Source organism: Clytia hemisphaerica, unplaced genomic scaffold, assembly GCF_902728285.1.
Source record: "Clytia hemisphaerica strain Z4C2 unplaced genomic scaffold, Clytia hemisphaerica genome assembly, whole genome shotgun sequence".
NCBI classification, from domain to species: Eukaryota; Metazoa; Cnidaria; class Hydrozoa; order Leptothecata; family Clytiidae; genus Clytia; species Clytia hemisphaerica.
In genome coordinates this window covers 412,279-432,675 of record NW_027104297.1, presented here as the reverse complement: position 1 = coordinate 432,675, position 20,397 = coordinate 412,279, and the positions used below count along the sequence as shown (strand labels likewise).

Here is a 20,397-nt window from a genome sequence, read left to right as displayed (position 1 = left end):
CCTACCGAATTGAAATATTCGAATAAATTTATCAATTAGCTCAATTTCCGAGTCAGTTACTTTTTTCGGAGTATGAGTTGTGAAATGTAAAATGACATCATTAAGTAAAAAATTATGTCATAACTCGGGATGACTGGTTTTTTCCTACATCCTAGCTCGGTTTTTTAATTCGGTTAAAATGACACGCAGTGCGTGGAGTAAATTCGGAATAAAATCCCCTATACGGCCTTTTCGTCTTACTCGGCCCGACGATGCCACTTTGAAGGTACTCGGTCTCTAAGTTAAATATTTCAAAAATTCTCAAATAAAACCTTTTACCAGTTTTGTGTAGATACCGAATTTTACCAATTTTATATCAAACCAAAACAAAATTGAGCAGCTTGTCACACGATCAAAAACTACCTGTATGTGTTTTAAGTCCTCCTCGCTGACCTAACTTGGTCTCAGAAACCATATTATCTGATGTTTTGTCTGGTTACTGGTGGTAAGTAAGTATTTTAATGTTTTTATGCAAGACAGTACAGTCTGCGAAATAATGTAATGTAATCTGTTGTATTTCCCAAGGATGAAAACGATTCTTCTTAATTGAGTATCATCATGAGTGGTCCTGAATAAATCCGACAGCCCTGCCTAAATCCGATGGGGTTTTTCAAATATACAAACTAAAATAAAAACAAACCTTTTGCTGTGACGTATCGTAAGTTGGTCTAATATCGACATCCCTTGTCAGTTACATCAAAATGCCTCGAAAATGTCAATATGAAAATTGCATAATCAGAGAACGTACATGTCTCGCTCATCATTATAAAAAGGCCGAGACAAACTTTCAATAATTGGATTGTAACATCGAGTTAAGTCTCTTTTGTTAAGTCACCAGGGGGTAAATAAAACATACCTTGATACATTTATCGTTCGTTTCAACTTGACGATTCGTTTAAAACTCAGCCTCCTAAATATTTGGGGTAGGTAAAATAGGACCCTGCCGACGCACCGGACTTAATGAACACCGGACACGCGAAAGTCCGGTGTAAAATGAGAATTTTTTTTACCACCGGACAATTTCTACACCGGACTTAAGGAAGTCGGATGTCCGGTGTTGGAGAAGGATATTTTTTCCCACCGGACAATCAAAACACCGGACATGACCAGTCCGGTGCGTCCGCCGGTGCTTCTTAATTTTTTGTTTCATAAATGTCCGGCGTCCAAAATTCCCTGTAGGCAACACCGGACTGACACCGGACGCAGCGAAAGGATACTTTTTGCCACCGGACAAATACACCGGACAGTCCGGTGCGTCGGCAGGGTCCTGGTAAAATATGTACAAAGAAATTCATACTTTTCCAACCCGGCCAATCTTTAAAAAAGAAGCGAACAATAAAATGTAATTACCCTTTCCAAATAAACCTCTTCGGTGGCGAGCGTAGTCTACTCTGACGTAATTGTAAAATTTATGTAATGGGAGTTTGACATAGTAATGTAATGTTGTTTGGGGAATTATGAAGTTCTCTGGGATTCCGATTGCATTTATTCAGGTTGATTTTTTATGACTTCTAATGGTACTTTTTCTAACGAGTTTGATTACTCTGTTCTCACACTTATGACTTTTTTTTTCGCGTCCTTTTCCGTGATTACTTTTATTTATATTTTTAAAGACAGGTAAGAAGGCATATTGATGTAACTGCTCGTCTAATTCCGACACCCTTTTTTAGAGAAAGGAATGATATGAATGCTTGAAACATGCTTGAATCACTGATTGAAAAAGGATTATTCCTCTCTGACCACCAAGCAATTCTTTTAACAGTTTCAACCTTTCTATTAATTTCAGCTGATAAATAGGGTGTCGGAATTAGAGGAGGGTTGTCGACATATACCTTTTTTTAAAGAGGCCCCTCCTGTTGAAATTATTTAGTCGTTCCAGTTATAACAAAGAAGGCAAGGTTTGATACAATTTCAGAAAAATTGTCTTCCCTCTCACACTTTTGCTCAGAAGATTTCAGCTCTTACAATAAAGGGTCTAAAACATCAGAATGGGTACAACATTAATCAGTTGACGCTTGACAATATAAAAGTCACCGTCAACAAGAAACTCTCATATATGACGTCTAATTTTCGATCCCATTCCCCTTGAAAGTTGACTGTATTTCTTACGTGCAGGTTAGCCATGACAGACACCAAGTAGAATTTATCTGGTCGTAGCATAAAAACAATGATATAGCCATGCATAATTTGTTACAATATGAATGAAACAGTAATTATGCATGGCTGTATCATTGTTTTTATGCTGGACTACATATAATTATTCAACAGGGTGATCTCTTTAAAAAAAGTTCTATTAGACTATAAATTACAGTAATGAAGATACCAAAGTGTCAACTATAAACTGAGAGATTTGATACACTAAACCAATTGAACCAAATAACAATAATTGCTTCTTACAGTATACAAAATATATTTTTTTATTACAAAATTGTTAACCTTTTAAACACGAGCAACGGATTAAAAATAAGAGAGCAATTATTTTTACATCTCACAATTTTTTTATCACATTTAATTGACATCTTGACATATAGTCATTTTGTTAGATATTTTGTTTCAAGAGTTCTTGCAATAGTTTATTGTTCAACATGGAGAAGGAATGTTTGTAAACATAGAATTTTTTTCATTAGTTATTTGGGGGGTCGGATTTAGGCAGGGCTGTCGGATTTAGGACCACTCATGGTACCTGTACCTCCTGTGTCGGGATGGCGGCTCTGCTGGGGGGGTCCCGCCTGGGAACAGAGGACAGGGAATTTGAGGGTACTCGCCTGCACCAGTTTACTTACTTGGAATACTTGGAAGTAGCTCAAAGCTCTGCTGCATCCTCCACTCATCTCGTCGAGACCAGTACTATGTGTGCAATACTTCGTTTGGGTACTTCAAAAGCTGAAAAAGGTCCTCGAAAACAAAGTGTCGTCAAAAGCTCTCACAAATAATCTCGTGTAGTTCCAAGGAAAAAAACTGTTAAAATTAAATCTCTTGTAGTATTTCCATTAAACCACTTTTATTAAATAATCGATTGCATTTCCCAAGTAAAACGACTTTTATATTATTAGTAGGAAGGTCAGTCGAAATTTCAAACTCATTTCAAAATGTCAAAGCAAGTTTAATAAAAAGCCCTTATCCTCAGAAAAAAATGACGGGTCACTTATTTTTCAACCTTTAGTAGTTTTTCAGATAGGCCAGGCCCAATTAATAGTTTGGTTCGTGTCCTTCGACCGACTCAAAGTATTTGAGAAAAAATGTTTTATTTTGAGTCTGAGAGATCAAATCCTTCTTTCTTCCTTTTCATGTGATCAACAATCTCTGCGGTTCTTTCTTTATAAGGGGCAACGTCCATATTCAAAGACGCCACACTTAACGGGAAAAGACCCTAAACAACTTCCACTTCAGGCACAGAAACGAAACTAAAAATAAGGCACAGCTTACACCATTATATTGTGTGAGGCGAGTGGCACAAATGTTCCCGTGTAACCACGAGTTGCGGCTGTATTCCTTAAGAAAAGAACACCCGGGGCTTGCCTTTATGGATCCGGGCTTTCTAGTTGGGGGCCAAGCCTTGGGTCCCGTGACATCTTTTTTACGACCTAACCATTTCTAGTCTATTCCAAAGAACAGTATATTACAAGATATTTTTTGAGAGGGAGGACGCGGATTAGGCCAAAACAGTGACGCCATAGGCAAAACTGCAAGGGAAAATAAGGGGTAGGAAAATAGCTGATTTCTAAAGTCAATATAAACAAAAATGATTGGTACCATCTGAAAGAGCATGAAATTCTGAGCAAAAAAATGTATTACAACAACTCTCTGACTAAAACACACAGAAAAATACAGCCACTTTAAGATCAACTAACTGTCAGCCCTACTGTGAAGGTTCCAAAAGGTTCCAATTTTAGCTACCGACCGACTGACCCATTTTTAAAAGCTTCTAAATAGGACACAAACCAAACAATCAATTGGGCCTGGCCATATTCCATTTTGAAGTTCCATTTTTTTGGAAATTTCTGTACAAAAACCTCTGCCATCTTGTAACATCTTCACGGCACTGAAATCAAAAGTGTTTCACAAATAAAATCTGTGCGGGAACTTTGGGGCAAGAGTGATTTTATGTTGCGCGAGCCGTAGACGGGCAGCTTGGTAAAATCTGTGTCTTTTGCTTTTGATACAAATAAGCTCTCACATTCTTTTTACACCCCCTGACAGCTGATAATTAGGCTAGAAAAGATACCTCTTTTCTCTTTTCTATTCCAACAATAAAATGCTTAATAGTTTACACATAATACACATATTGACAGAAGTATTCCCCATACAGTCTATGCTTAAACTCTTATATCAAGATTACGGAATTTGGAGTGTGGGTTGATTTTACTTTCATTTTCAATGGTTTCACTTTTGATTTCGAGCCAACATCATCATCAATGGGGTGCTCGCCCATAGTTACAGCGGTTTGTGCAAAAAAACAAACATAGAAAACTTTCCAAATCCCCTATTTCGATTGAACCAATAAAAAACGAAGCTTTACCATGTTTCACTTTTTTGCACAAATTCTTCAAAATGAAAATATTTTAGATTTAAAGTTCCTCTTTAATTCAATGATTTTTTACGGCACTTTGTTGACAATCTAACTCTCGCATCAAATTCCTGCTTCCTTCAAAGAGTTGAGAAATAGCCTACACCTTAGGATCACGGATTAAATTCCTGAAGAAATTGTTTCCTATGATAGCCTTTATATAGCTATTACTTAAAATTGTTACCAATAAGTGTTGTTATTTGGAGATAACAATTTCCTTTCACTTATAAAAATTTACACTTTTTTACTGTTTGTATTGGTCTCTATTTACTTTTACTTCTTCACATTTTATGTCCAGAGACGGTCCCACAAAGTATGTTCTGTCAGCATGTTTTCTACTCTTTCCAACTTTTAAGCTCTGCATTCCCTACTCATACAACATGATATGATATGTGTTTTATTATAAAGTAACAAGTATTTCTCATCGTCTTTTCAGAATCCAGTTTGAATTAAAAAACCTTATTTTTAGTGTACGAAAAAAAAGAGCAAAAAGTCTTGACTACTGGTGAGAAAGGTGGACTCGGACATCTTCGAGATGACAACATACTCAGCTGACTATGCTGTCTACCGTGATGATTTGGCTTACATGCAAGACAACTCACAAAAAGGTATGTGTGTTAAAAAGCTTCTTGAATACACTCTCATTAGAATTCATACATTAGACAAAATTAGAGTAGCGATGGTTTACACTGTATGGAAATTGATTGGTATTTTGGATGTACATATTAAATGCTGAAATGTAGTTAAAAGTAGCAATATTTTTTCTAATTGAGAACCGCAATGATTTAGATAAATTTCCAGAAGTGTGTCTTCTTCTGTATAGCGGAATGCTCCGGCTTTATGATACATAGAATCTTGGACTGGTAAACTCATATGAATCCAAGCTTACTATCCCGGGGGGGGGGCACTGACCTTGACGACCGACGGGGACGTGCCGCTGGAGTTTCAAAAGTCGATCCTGTCAGAAATGAAATTTGATGAAAAATAGACCCTGTCAGAAGAAAAATTCGATGAAAAACCTACCCTGTCAGATTCTACTGTGAAAAACCTATACCCTGTCAGATTCTACCCTGGAAAACCTACCCTGTCAGATTCTATGTTAAAAACCTACTCTTTATACACGTTTTTCGCGTTTTTCGTAAAATATAACGTGATATCAACATTTCCAGGCTAAAAAACTACAGCATTGCATAAACATTAAACCTCAATACCTGGAAAACCGACCAAAAGAATCGACGACGAGAGTTATGAAATTACAAAGTAAACATATCTTTAATATTATTCAAAATCATCACTCTCTACTTCCACAAAATGTGTTTCAAAGCTAGAAAGGTCATACAATATTATAGATGTACAAGAACAAATAGAATGCTAAAGTTTCAAAAAACGTAATAATGAACGTAGATAAATTTCAGATATCCGTTTCCAGGATTACCGTAGGATCACATAAGATTCAGATTCCCGCTCTAGCATTACTGGCGCTTTGTGTGGGAGATGCACGATCCCTGCAAGACTCAGAAGTCTTCGATTTCGAACTCGAAAAGAATACAATTTTCAAAAAAATTTCCGGAAACAATGTTGTTAGTACCACTATTCAGCTGAACATTTATTCTAAATAGTTCAATAGAGGTATCTTTGAAATTAGCCTCGATCCCTTTAAGAGGGCGCAATGGCGGGCGTGTGGTGCGAGACAACAGCAGCAAAGCGCCTGTGTTGGCCGTGCGATAAGTATTTGCAAAAAGCTGTTTGCCCCTCGCCAGGAGTCTGCTCACCGCCGCGTCAAAACGATTTGCAAAAGAACTCTACATGCAAAAACGGCAAAAACAGACCCTGTCAGACACACATCATGAAATTGCGCCCCTGTCAGATCAGGATTTTGCAATTTTAGATACCCTGTCAGTAATTCTGCAACACTGAAAAAGGTACCCTGACCAGCGGCACGTCCCCGTACCTATTTTTGCCTAAGTGCCCCCCCCCCCGGGCTTACTATGCAGTCAGGAATTTTCTAAGCATTTTTTTATGACTGTATATACTCAGGTATACTAGCCAAAATACTCAAATACTCAATCTAAGATTAAGTTACTCAATCTAAGATTAAGTTCTTGAAACTCAATCCCAAAAAATTTTTAAGGAGAATTTAACCTTTATGTTGTTTATACGCAAAAATAACTAATACAATCTACATATTCAAAATTTTTTGAGACATAGCTCTCTGAACCCACTAGGAGCTTCAAAGCGCCCTCAGACCCGCAGCTTCATCAATGATGCCCTTTCAGGCATTAGAAACTCAATCTAAAATACGGCCCCAGATCAAAGTGCTTGGAAAAATCCCTGGCAGTACTGTGATGTAATTTATAGGTCTTTGATATCAGAGCCCATAATATTTTTTCCATTTTTCACAGGTGTTATTTTGAGTCGTCTTGAAGGCAAGCTGTTGGAGATCCGGTCTTATCACATTAATTGGGAGTCTTACCAGCAAGGAAACATGATCAGTCAGGCTGATTACCAATTCATTAGCCACTATGATAAACAAAATTTGGAAGGAAAGAAACAACTCTTTGAAAAGGATCCGGAACAGGCAAGTGTGTTTAGCAAAAAAAATTCACACTCATTGTGACATACTTTTCTGCACAATTTTTAATGATTCTTTTTATCTTTAGATTGCTAGATCAAGAAACATTCTTCAATACATATTTTTATGAGAAAAAGTTGTTACATTAATTTAAGGCTATCAGTGTTTTTGGAGAAAATGATAGAGTCAACTAAGTAATATAGTATCAAGAGTATTTTTAGAATATCAATGAGGATAGTAACGAAAATAAGAACAACTGATCTGAACCTTGTTAAACTTAATATTAGCTAATACACTCTTCTCGAGATGCATAAATTTATTGTTGTCCTCGTTTTCAAACAGATTTCATTGCTATAAAATTACATATTCACAATGATAATTGTGTTGTTTACACCTCATGAGACATTTTGAATTTCAAGTACTTTTGTTTTAGAGTTAATTTGCCTTTTGGGAATTTAAATTGGTTTAAATGTATAATTTCATAGCAATGAAATCTGTTTGAAAACGAGGACAACAATAAATTTATTATGCATCTCGAGAAGAGTGTATTGCTAGTATTAATATTAGTCTACCGGGTGCACCAAAAAAAAGTATACAGGTTTGTTGAGATATTGTGAGCTTCAAGATTTAAATTTTTTGTTCATTCTTTTTTTATTGTATAGAGGATGCTCTAACTTGAATTTTGAGCTATTATACATTAAATTTGAAAAAGCAGTTCGAAAGTTATTTCCAAAAAACTAACTTTTTTTCCAGGTCGAAATTTCAAATAATCATTGAAAACATCAATCACGCTATAAATAAGACAAAATGACAAAAAAACAATTTCATTATTTCTTTTATTCTTTTTTCTCTTATTTTATATTTTATAACAACAGTTTTCCCATCTTATTTGCATGACATGAACATTTCCAACACTATCAAACTCAATGTAGACCCAAGTTCTTTGAACAACTAGTCGAGGAATTGTGATCTATTTTTTTCAAAAATTTTCTCACATATAGCACACACATAACATCAAAACCTTGGAGATTTCCAAAAAATTTTTTTAGCTTTTCTAAAAATATTATCTTACATGGGAATAGCTTCTCTTACCATATTCTTAAATTCCGTGACGAGTTTTGATGAACACAGTTGCATTTTTTGGTATTTTTATGTGTAAACAAGGTAACCGCAAGAGAAAAGTTTGCTCGCTGTTTTTGATGGTTTTTTGAAATTTCGACATTAAAAAAAAGTCAGTTTTTTTGAAATAATTTTCGGACTACGTTTTCAAATCTTTAATGTATAATAGCTCAAAATTCAAGTTAGAGTACCCTCTATACAATAAAAAAAGAATCAACAAAAAAATTAAATCCTGAAGCTCACAATGTCTCGGCAAAGTTGTATACTTTTTTTGGTGCACCCGGTATGTGCCTACCATAGAAAAGAATATATTTTCCATAACAAGATCACCCCCAGTCAATATTTTCATTTTTTTTTCAGTGTATCTGCACAATGATGACTCTAATCCGTGAAGTAGCCAAGGAGCATGTCATCCAATACGTCCTAGTCATGCTTGACGATCTTCTACTCGTCGACAAAGACAGGGTCAAAATAATACACCAAACTGCTGCGAAACACAATTTCAACGTCTGGCCACCATTGAAGAATTTGTTGAATCGTGACGATCAGATCATTATGCACGTGGCCAGCCGATTGTTAGCTAAATTGTCTACGTTCAGTAAAACAAAGATGCCGGATTCAGATTTAGTATTTTATTTGACATGGTTGAAAGGTCAATTTTCAGTACCAGTAAGCTATTTCCTGTTTTATGAGTTTATCCATTGGGTTTTCCACATTGAATTACGATTATTGACCCCCTGAAAGAGATTTGGGCTGAATATAAACCTGCTCAAACCTGTCAGCATCTAGATGAATTTTCTTTTGAACATTTGAACTCAAAACAAAATAACCTAGGAAACCCCAGTCCAGGACCACTGTCAAGTTTTAGATTTTTGATAGGTATACTTCTCATAGTGTCATTCTACCAACAAGCTAGCAGTAAAGTTAACAATTAGCTTTTCAAAAGACAGCCTCATTGTGGCGTCGTCTTTCTAAAAGGAAAATGAGTGAAGCTTTGAAGTTTGTAAGTCTGACAGGAGAAAATGTTTGATTTTCTATATAATATGTACTACAGCATCAGCATTATAAAGCAATTGAAACAATGGTTCATACTAACCCGTTGTTAAATTTCCTTTATTTATTCCAGAGCAATGACTACTTACAAAGTGCTGCTGAATGTTTGCAATGGGTGTTACGCGTGGACGAGTACAGATTACCATTCGTAAATGCTGATGGTGTTGACAGGTTTGTTATTCGAAAGGATATTTGAGAGTTTTATTTTTGGCCTACAGATAGATAACTATAGTCTTAAGATATTTGTGTTTCAGCTATCTGAAATAAAAGAATTTCTAGTAATACAAAACATTTTGGTAGATTTTGACTGTCATTATTCAATGTCTATCCAACTTTTAAGGAGCAATTCTTTAATATAATATCGTCCCTTTGGAGTTTTACACCTGTATTTCTCGGCTTATGAGCTTTTAGCAATCTTAGCAGTACGTAATCAATCAGCTTTTTGCTTTCATGTGACCATATATCTGTATGGGTATCTTAGGGTAAGAAAAAATAATGTTCTGAAAACGAGTTATTTCGATTCTTTTTTAGCTTGGTATCGGTGCTTCTGAGTAATCTTGGATTTCAGCTCCAATACCAATTCATTTTCTGTATTTGGATGTTATCTTTCAATGTTGAAATTGCTGGACGAATTGGAGAGTAAGTCAATGTTCAGTTGTTTGGGACCTTCCATAAAATTTAAATTTCCTGAGTTTAAACTTTCACTACCCCAAGGATAAATTTTGAATTCTCTCAGGGATGAATTTTGATGGACAGGTGTTCAATTTGCTTGCAGTTTGACAGAGTTTTAAGGGGTGTGCAAATGGAAGTTATCAAAAACTCTACTGTGGTAACGTATATCGTTCCAAGACTTAATTTGATTGATAATTTATAACTGGTATTTTGCAACTATACTTAAGATTATCCTGAGATACTGAGCGTATTATATAATAATATCTTAAAGTTATCATGGGTTGGGATAATTTCCAACATTTTTTCAATCCTTTTAGAAATAATGTTATTCCAGTAATGGCGGACATTTTGAGGACTTCGCAGAAAGAAAAAGTCACCAGGATCATCATTGCAACCTTCAGAGTAAGTCTCCAACTCAAAAATTAAAAACTATAATTCTATATATAACACTTTCTATTAAAGAATTTAAGCCAGCCTATTTCTCAAAAATGTAAATATTCTTTCCTAGAAGTTGCTTTTCAGATTTTGCTGTAGTAATTCAACCAGCACAGGGTTCGATCAGAAAATGTAGGCTTTCAAAAAATGTGTTATCATTGTGTGAACCCTGCAATTACATTACAGTCTGAGAAAATTCAAGTTCAGTTTAATCACAGACTGTAACACTTTGAGAAATCTAATAATTTTTGCTCTCTTGAATAAACATTTTTTGGATGGTTGAAATATTCAAATAGAATTGAGTGGGGTGAAGGGAGGCTGACTTAAAAAAGGGAGATTTGAAATTGTATTTAGTTTTTGTTGTTTGATTGATTATCACTAATTTTTACTTTTTGTCTTAGAATTTGTTAGAGAAGCCTGAACAATCAAAAATGCATGCGTTGCACTTATTCAAAGCAAGCTGTTACCGGTAAGTGCCAAGTCTTGAACACTTTTGAGATTTCCATCTAGATAGAAAAGAGGAACTTATATGGAAAAGACCCAATTTCCAGCTGCTACTTAAAGCCTGAAATTCTGTCAGTCAGAGTATGTTCCGCCTTTATCTTCGTCTAGCTCGCCCTGAATCGGAAAAGATCTCTGAATGATGTGATTGTGAATGAGCAATTATTCCTTAAGCATCGACTTCCACCCGGGCCATACCAAACAATCCATATAAAATTATACTTAAAGGTTTTGTTTTTACATAAGTGTTCCCGTTTCATATTCCCGTTTCATATTTCATATCAGGACATCATATCAGGAGGTGTCTACCTATTGTTATATTATGCTTATATAAGCAAAAAATGTTTTTCTTTTCCTTTTTCTGACCAATCTTGCTCCACATCCGTATCGATCCAATGTGGAAAAGCTTGTAGATTTAAATTGATGATTAAGCAAACGTTATCACTCTTATTTAAAAACAAAACCTTTAATGTAGCTCTGCTTGATGCTCATCAACTGAAGGGAGACGATAAGTTGAGAAATCCAGGGAAACGAGTGGCGACGCCGTCTCGTTGCTTCAGGAGAATATACAGTAGCTAAAGATATGGGAGCTCTCAGGTCCTCGCCTTCAACTACGGTTGCAAACTTTCTTACTCATCTCGTTAGATTATAAATCTTAAAATCACCTATTCTTTCTTTTAGGTTTTCAATGTGTTGATCAACAAAACGTGGGGAGATGAAGACATCAAAGAAGACCTGGAATTCATCAGTGAAAAACTATCCCACAGTGTTCAAGATTTAAGGTATAATTTGTCTATATGTCTGTTTGTTTGTTATCATTCACAAAGTAGGGTAAGCTGGAGAATTTCAAAATCAAGATTTGATCAAGATCTGTTGAGGCTTTGCCGAAGTTTTGATCTTTGGTTGAATCTCATAGGAATGTATTTTGGGGGGCCTTCGGGCGATTTTTAGGCAACTTTTGCTTATAAAAACTAAGACAAATATTCTGAGCCAGACTGGTCAGAGCCTGATTACCGAGTTTCATTGGCCCAGCAAAGATTGAAGATTGAAAATAATGCAGGATTTCTTATTTGAATCAAAAAAATATAATTTGAAGAATATTAAAAATCAAAATCTGTTTACATGTAAAAACTAGTTAAAGATAATGTGTCTAAGCAATCTGGTGATTTTTGACGATTGGTGTTTACTACAGTTACTGATAAATACCGTCTCAATATTTTGATTGGTTTCTTTAAATATCACATTTCCTTTGAAATTGATCTTCTCTCGTCAACGAGTAAGATAAGAATACCCAATCATTTCAAAGAATTTTGAATGTTGACTGTCATTTTTAAATTACTTGCAATAGAGCTCTGAATAGAAAGTTTTATTGTCTTTTATTTATAAAGAGTTTTATTACTATTTTATTCTATTTCATTATTACCACACAACAGTTTATTCATTCGTCCAATCAACATTCTATAGAATGTTTCATTATCCAGATCTTCTTCCACCATGTAAATCACGCCGTCATTTTTCATCTTTGGTGAACCCTGGGTTTTCTCATCCACAACTACTTTCTGTACCCTGGGTAATGAGGCTGTAGCATTTTGTTGAACAGTGCTCGTTAAATCCTTAATATCAATATGGATAGCTGTATTATTCTTGTCATCGATAGCCTTTAATACTTCTTCGCTTGTTGGATAGTAAACTCTATCAGAATACAATTTTGACAGATACCACTCTTTACCGGGTCGATTTGAGAAGGTCACTCCGTAAACTTGAGCTTTCGACAGTTTGCGATCCAGAAAATCTAACAGCAGCAATGAAACAACGCTTGTCTCTTGCGAGGCCCAAACATAGACATCTACTTTTCTGTAGGAGGGAGTAGTTTGACAGTCAGATTTCAAATCACTGAACAAATTCAACCGGTCGAAAGCTGGATTTTTTATTACGTCAACAACGACCTTTTTGAAATTATAATCGAACCCAGACTCTAGATCCAAATAAGGAATCACATGATGTTTTGGCAGCCAATCATATTTTTGGCACGCCTGGTTAGCTTCAGAAATGAGACACATGGTTATAATATCGTACCCTGATTTCTGAAGTGACTTTAATTCTTTCATCACCTTCTTCCTACCATCAGAGTCACTCGTTTTAGCGTCCAAGTAAAACAAGACTCTAGTCTCGGAATCACGTTCTCTTGGCAAATCATCAATTAAGTTTACCACATCGCCATCTTCCATTGCGCTGTATTGTTCAAACTCGTAATAAAAAAACCCGCGCACGTCTCTTTTATTCAAACGTACAAACTGACTGGTTAGTGGTGAATAAATCTCGATATCGGTACACACAACTGACCATAACAGCTCGTCTGACACATACCTTAACAATCGGCGATAAAAATCGAACTTCTTTGGTTCTTCAGCATCGGCGTCATCATAACTGTCCAATAAAATGCTGACAGTTGTCTTGATAACCGCATCGCATGATAACCCTCCCGGGTGTCTAAAATCAATCCAAAATCCGCTTGTTGTAGAAACTACAAATAGCAGTAAAATTACGGTCACCTTTTTGCACTGCATCATCACTCTGTATGATTCGTTCTGCTTTATTTTAAATAACTGCTAAAAAGTGGAATAAAGTAGTTATTAGAAAGAAGCTTTAATGATTGGATCGAAAATTTGAACCAACGTTTTAAAAAATGTTTTCAAATCAAAAGTGTGTTTTTTGGACCGCTAACGTTAAGAGATTTTTCCATTTTCGTCCATTTTACTATAATCCTTGGATTCTTGGTGCGAGTAGAAGCTTTAAAGTCGTAAAATTATATCAAAATATATCAGCTTTATTTTCTCAAAATTCAATACTTTCTGTGACCATGACATGATACTTTAGCTCAAGCATAGTTGCCAAGTTACTGATCTTATTTCATTGAAGTCAACATAAAATTTTAAAATATCAAAGCCAAAGAAAGTTTTAAAAATGATACTTTACTTGAGCTTTCATCTGGACTAAGTATCACGTCTAGCATTGACAAAAGACTTTATATATCGTAGCAAGGGGGAAAGAAAGCTAATCTGTTTATTTTGTTTTTTGTGAGGATCAAATAGACTGAAAGGTGATCTAGAAACTAGCGTCATCAGTTTTAAGATCAATAAAAACACATAGGTCAAAAAATTGCACTTTTTACTTTATATAAGAACCAGTAATTTTTGGCTGAGGCTCCACTGCTCTTAATCATGATGTATCGGTATAAAAAGTTAGACTATTATTATGTTAAACTTCAATTAAATTTACTTATTGACTACTTCAAAGGGGTCTGAAATCAGTATTTTTTAAGCCATTTCTGAAATCTGAGAACGGAATTGTTTGATTAATTTGTTCTTAGATTTTGTTCAAATTTAAGTGTACTCATGTTCTTATGAAATTATTCTCATGAACAAGAAAAGCCTATATAACGTTTATCGTTGACCTTTTAATAATAAGCTTTTTATTTAGATAAGATTATGACTATGGGGTTTTGACGCAAACGGGGAATAACTTTAATCCTATTTTTAGCATCTTAAAAAAAGTACATTTCTTATACTGATGGTGTAAGTTAGATGTAATCAAATCTTAGCGATTCTAAAAAATGTCTATTTCGGCTGACAAACATTTTTTTAAACTAACATCTTTTGATTTTTTGTACTTTTCCTCGATATAAGATTTTAAAATTTAGAACTAAAATTTAGCTTCTTGAAAGTTAGAGTAAAACATCTAGCTAATGTATGTAATTTGATAACCAAAGCAACGTTTTGGTCGATCTTAGGTCAAAGTTACAACAAGATAACATGTAAAGTACTACTACCTTCCCCCCCAAAAAAAAACAATAGCGAGTTTGTACCTGTCTTTTCTGAACCAAAGACGGTTAATTTTCCTAGATCCTGACTGACTGAGGACGACGGTAAATCAGCGCTCACGCTGTTCTTGTTTTTGTGGGTTAAAAATACGGGATATAACTTTTCATTTCAAGCCAGTCATTCTTCCTCAAAGCCAAAGAGTAGATACATAAACTCGTTAATAAACTGCCGAAAAGGTCAAATCCTTGTACGAAATATTTCTGGAACAGCTTGCTTTAGTAGCTTGATTCATTTTTATTGTTTTTTTACAGCACTTGGGATGAGTATGTCGCAGAAGTGAAATCTGGTCGATTAGAATGGAGTCCTGTCCACAGAGAGGAAAAATTCTGGGTATGCTTATATTTTACCTTTAAGGTTTTCGAAATAAGCGAGAAGGAGGTGGAGGTGTGGTGGCCGAGTGGTCTAAAGCGTCAGAAAGTGAAACCAGGGGTCTCCGCTCCTTCCAATTTTCTGTTCAGTTCGGATTTAAAACCATCAAAAGACTGTAAGTCATAGATTATTAGGCTATTATCCAACCATCTTACTTATCTATCCAATTTTAGTCACTAAAACCAAATTGGGTATGTACCTAGCTTAAATTATGAATTTGATATCTGATAGTTTTTTTTTCCAAAACAATGTTTATTTTGGGCTAAATATCTTTGGAATGACATTGTTGGGTAAATTACTCCCCTTCTCTTTACCATCCCGACTTGACTTTACGCAATTGCATATGGGAACTTTGCACATTTACTTGGCATTTGACTTTTACGATCATGTTTTTTTCCAATTTTTAGCGCGAAAATGCAATCAAGATCTGCGAAAAGAATTACGAACTCCTAAAGTAAGACTTTTATCCCTGTCATCTGTGATAAGAGATATTTCTGGCCGTATTGATTAAAAATTTGTTTACGGTGTGAGGGTCATCAAAAATTACTAAAAATTGATACTCGATGCCATTCTGCTTTTTGTCGAATAATCAAACAAAAATCAGGGGGGTGGAAATAAAGAAATTGAGGGAAAAATGAAGATGGCATTTCTACTTAGCTGATACCAGATGTGGAAATTTGCTACGGCACGCTTTGCTTTCTATGTCGGGCGATTTCTACATTGGTAGTAATTTGGCCTGTCCCTTCAGAGCTTTAGTGTGGGCGGCCGCCAATACACCATTGGAATATAAGATAGAATCTCTCCCCTACCTTCGGGTAAAAAAACTATCAAAAAAGGGAACCTGCGAATCAGCTTGGATTGTGTTAAACCTTTCTTATCTTCATTATCAATCAATAAGCCATGCCATCCAGCATATATTAATATACATATATATTAAAAACACATTTATTGGACCTACCTGGAGGTCCTATAAATTAACCTCTGTCCGTCCATCCGTTCGTTCGTCCGTCCGTTTGTTACCAGCTTTTCTCAGGATTGGCTCATTAGTTTTTTCTGATTTTTGGCACAATGATGCAAAATGCCAATGCCCAAAATGTGACGGAGCCCGATTTTCGAAAAAAATTCATTTCCGGCCGAAAATGCCGGAAATATGCCGGAAAAACCGTTTTTTTGGCATATTCTCAAGATTTCATCATTAGTTTTTTCTGATTTTTTGCACAAAGATGCGTATTAGCAATGCCCAAATTAGCCGTGTCCGATTTTTGAGAAAAAAATTTTTCCGGTCGAAAATGCCGGAAATATGCCGGAAATCGCCGTTTTTGCAGATTTTCATCGGACTTTTTCCTTATATTTCGTTGTTTTTTCACACAAAAATATTATTAATAGGGATGTCCACGATCAAGCATGATTCAATTGTCAATAAAACTGATATTTGAAGCCGGAACTTTCTGAAAATCGCCGGAATAGCCGATTTTCGCCGGAAAAACGGTGTTTCTTGAATTTCTTGAGCTGTACTTTATATTTTTTCATGAAATTTTTCACACTGATGCAAAATGGTAATACCTAAATTGTGACGAAGCCCGATTTTCGAAAAAAATTCATTTCCGGCCGAAAATGCCGGAAATATGCCGGAAAACGTTTTTTCTGATTTTGCGCCCAAAGATGCGTATTAACAATGTCCAAATCATGGCCGAGTCCAATTCTTGAGAAAAAATTTTTTCCGGCGGAAAATGCCTGAAATATGCCGGAAATCGCCGTTTTTCTAGATTTTCATTGGACTTTTTCCTTATAATTGGTAGTTTTTTCATTCAAAAACATTATTAATAGCAATGCCCACCATCAAGCATGTTTCAGACAGTATTTCTTGAATTTCTCGAGCTGTACTTTATATTTTTTTATGAAATTTTGCACACTGACGCAATATGACAATACCTAAAATGTGACGGAGCCCGATTTTTGAAAAACATTTTTTTCCGGCCGAAAATGCCGGAAATATGCCGGAAAACCGGTTTTTTGACATTTTTTATTTTTATTTTTTTCTGATTTTTTGCATAAAGATGCGTATTTCGCAATGCTCAAAACATGGCCGACTTCGATTTTTGAGAAAAAATTTTTTCCGGTTGAAAATTCCGGAAATTGCTGTTTTTGCAGATTTTCATTGGATTTTTTCCTTATATTTCTATGTTTTTCACACAAAAACATTATTGATAACAATGCTCACCATCAAGCATGATTCAATTTTCAATAAAACTGATTTTTGCGACCAGAACTTTCTATCTATTTTTTCCCTACAACCCTTCCCTCTCCCCCCACCATCAATCAATGATGAATTTCTTGCGTTATGCATTTTCGCTAACAATATGCGTTTTCTGACTGATTTTTTTTCATTTTCCTCCTTGCATTGCTATCTAACTTTCATCATCAGGTAGGTCCATTCAGCATCTAGCTTGTTTTCTAAGTAAAATACGAAGCTTCTCATGAGACAAACCTATATTATCAAGTACAGAATTAAAAAAAAATATTGAAAAAACATCTTCATGTGTACACCACTTTCTTACCTTTATACTTTTACTTTCATCGCTACAGGATTCTGGTGAAGTTGTTGCAATTCAATACTGATCCAATCATTCAAGCTGTTGCATGCCACGATTTGGGTGAATTCATTCGACACTACCCTCGTGCTAAACCGTAAGTAGTGGCTTGGCCATAGTAGTGTTTAGAATTGTCGGATCATCTTATAAAAACCCGCCAAGGACCCAAGTTTTTCGGTCCTTGAAATGTCCCGGAAAAAGTGGGGTTTTTTGGGGGTTTTTATTAGATTTTCCTGATTTCTTTTTTGGACCTACCCCGGTGGAGATCCTATAAATTAACCGTTGTCCGTTCGTTCGTCCGTTTGTTCGTTATGAGCTTTTCTCCAGATTGACTCATTCAATTATCCGATATTTTGCACAAAGAATCAAAATGGTAAACCCTCGAATGTGACGGAGCCCGATTTTGGGCCAAAATATGCCCAAAAATAAGGTTTTTTGAGATTTCCTCGAGTTTGAATCATTAAATGTTTCTGAATTTAATGTATTTAATGTTTTCTGTTAAATAGCAAGGTGGGTCCTTAAAAGTATCACTTGATTGTTTTTTTTTTCTGTAGAGCTTTTGATGCTTTGGGATGCAAAGAGTTGGTGATGCAGCGAATGGGTCATGAGAACGAACAAGTAAAATATGAAGCACTTTTAGCTGTTCAAAAACTTATGGTTCATAATTGGTAAGAGCTATGTTCATCTGTTTCTTTAGCGAGTGATTCAGACTTCTTTTCGAGTAAACCCAATTTTTGACAAAAACATTGCAATAATCCAAAAATACATTCAGCTTTTGATGTTAAAGGTCGTAGATCTATGTCTTGTTTTCGTAGTAGTATTTGTTTCTACCCCCTTTTTATACGTCGTATACCTAATAATCTTTAATTTGAATCGCAAACCTCTACAAAACCCCAGGTAAAACACATCGAATCCGTTAATGGATGCCAGCAGCCTAAATAATCTTTGAAAATCTTAATTTTAAAATGTCTCATTAGTTATTCGAAGCGATTTCTATTCCCCTTGGGGCCTATTTATAGGCTAAATCACCCTCAGTTATTCGAATTTTTCGTATTGAGAGATTGATTTTCTACGATTAAAAAACGTTTTTTCTGTTAACAATAGACCTTTTCATAAATTACGTCGGGAACATCACTTGTCTCGTTTTGAAATTATTGCCATGGTGATTAACTTCCAGCAGTTTTATTAAAACTACTTCCTATTTATAAAAGAATCATTTATTGTCTCAAGGGACATAATCACCATGGTAATTGTTTGAATACGAGGCAAGCGATGTTCCTGATGTAACTTATGTAAAGGTCTATTTTTTCAAACTTATTCTTTCTTCCAAAAGCATAAGTAAAAATTCTGTGTTTATTACGCTCAACTCAACCACAATGCCTCGATTACTTCAGAAAATTCCATCTTATTAAGGTTAAGTTGAGAATCTCGTGGGAAAACAAATTTTTCATTTATACGAAATCCCGCTTATTCGAAGTAAATTCTTATCCCCCCTTGGAGTTTCGAATGATCAAGAGTCTACTGTATCCCATTTGACTCTTTTCTTTTACTGTGGCACCAATTAGAACATTTGAGTAAGTAGAAAAATGTCCTAGCCTTATTTTATCTTTCATCTTTCAGGGAATTCCTGGGTAAGCAAGTCAAGATCGAATGATTATTTAAATATGTTAGCACTGGTACAAATATATTGAATTTGAATGACGAATAAAAAAGAAGTTTTTTACACAAAATTAGGACTATAAATTATATTTTATACCAGGCAATTTTAATTTATTGAAGTTTTTTTGGGTCAAGCTGGAGTTTTTACAAGTTCTTTGATGACTCTGTTGGTCGTTAAGTGTTGAGGCAAACGATTTTATTACTTTTTCTAAAGAACGCGTCATCCCTATTGTTTAAAAATAACCAATCAGTTAAGCATCTTGTAAAAACTCCAGCTCATCCCGTTTTTTTAGATTAATTAAATTTATCCTTGAAGCAATCAGACCTATATTATTATTCTTTTTATATCTTACCTCCCCTCCTCAATCTTTGTTCAGTTCACAAACTGTGAACATTTCTCTACTACATACCGTATTTAGTTTATCCATAGTCATTATAAAAACCCTGGTCTGGCAATGTATTGTTTTAGCTTTTTGTTTTTGATCACGTTACCAAAATCTCCTCTTGGGATTGGTCTATTTTCCAATCAGATGATCAAAAGGTCTGCAAAATAAATCGATTTTGGTACGTAAGCTCTATCTTTTAACAATAAAAAGAGACAAAAGGTTTCCAGACCAGTGTTTTTATAATGACTATGGTTTATCACTGCTTTTGTAAAACCTATTCCACATAGAAATAAATACCCAAAAAATAGCTAATTTCTTTTGCATATTATTCAGAAAAATATTTTATTTTCTATTTGCAATTATAAACTCATTATCATATTAAAGTAAAAGAAAATAATTACAATGATTCATGTTCAATCACCTGTGTCCAATTATTTTGAGACTGAAATTCAAGCTTTTCTGGCCTTGAAATATTTCATGCAAATATATGTGAAAATTTGTTACTTTAAGTAAATCTCTGTTAAGTAAATCTCATTAGCTAGATAACCGTTGG

General features: G+C 35.0%; 1 protein-coding gene across 1 annotated transcript; it reads left to right on the top strand.

The window, feature by feature from the left end:
* The first annotated feature begins 413 nt into the window (after positions 1-413).
* On the top strand, positions 414-18,489 carry LOC136817289 (V-type proton ATPase subunit H-like). The gene is given in 14 exon segments (XM_067073628.1): positions 414-484; positions 5,076-5,214; positions 7,009-7,184; positions 8,658-8,966; positions 9,424-9,521; positions 9,882-9,989; positions 10,340-10,424; positions 10,859-10,880; positions 10,883-10,926; positions 11,640-11,740; positions 15,091-15,169; positions 15,616-15,662; positions 17,795-17,896; positions 18,354-18,489. Coding segments are annotated over 13 exon segments (1,362 nt in total). The 5' UTR covers positions 414-484; positions 5,076-5,141; the 3' UTR covers positions 18,472-18,489.
* Positions 18,490-20,397: the final 1,908 nt, after the last annotated feature.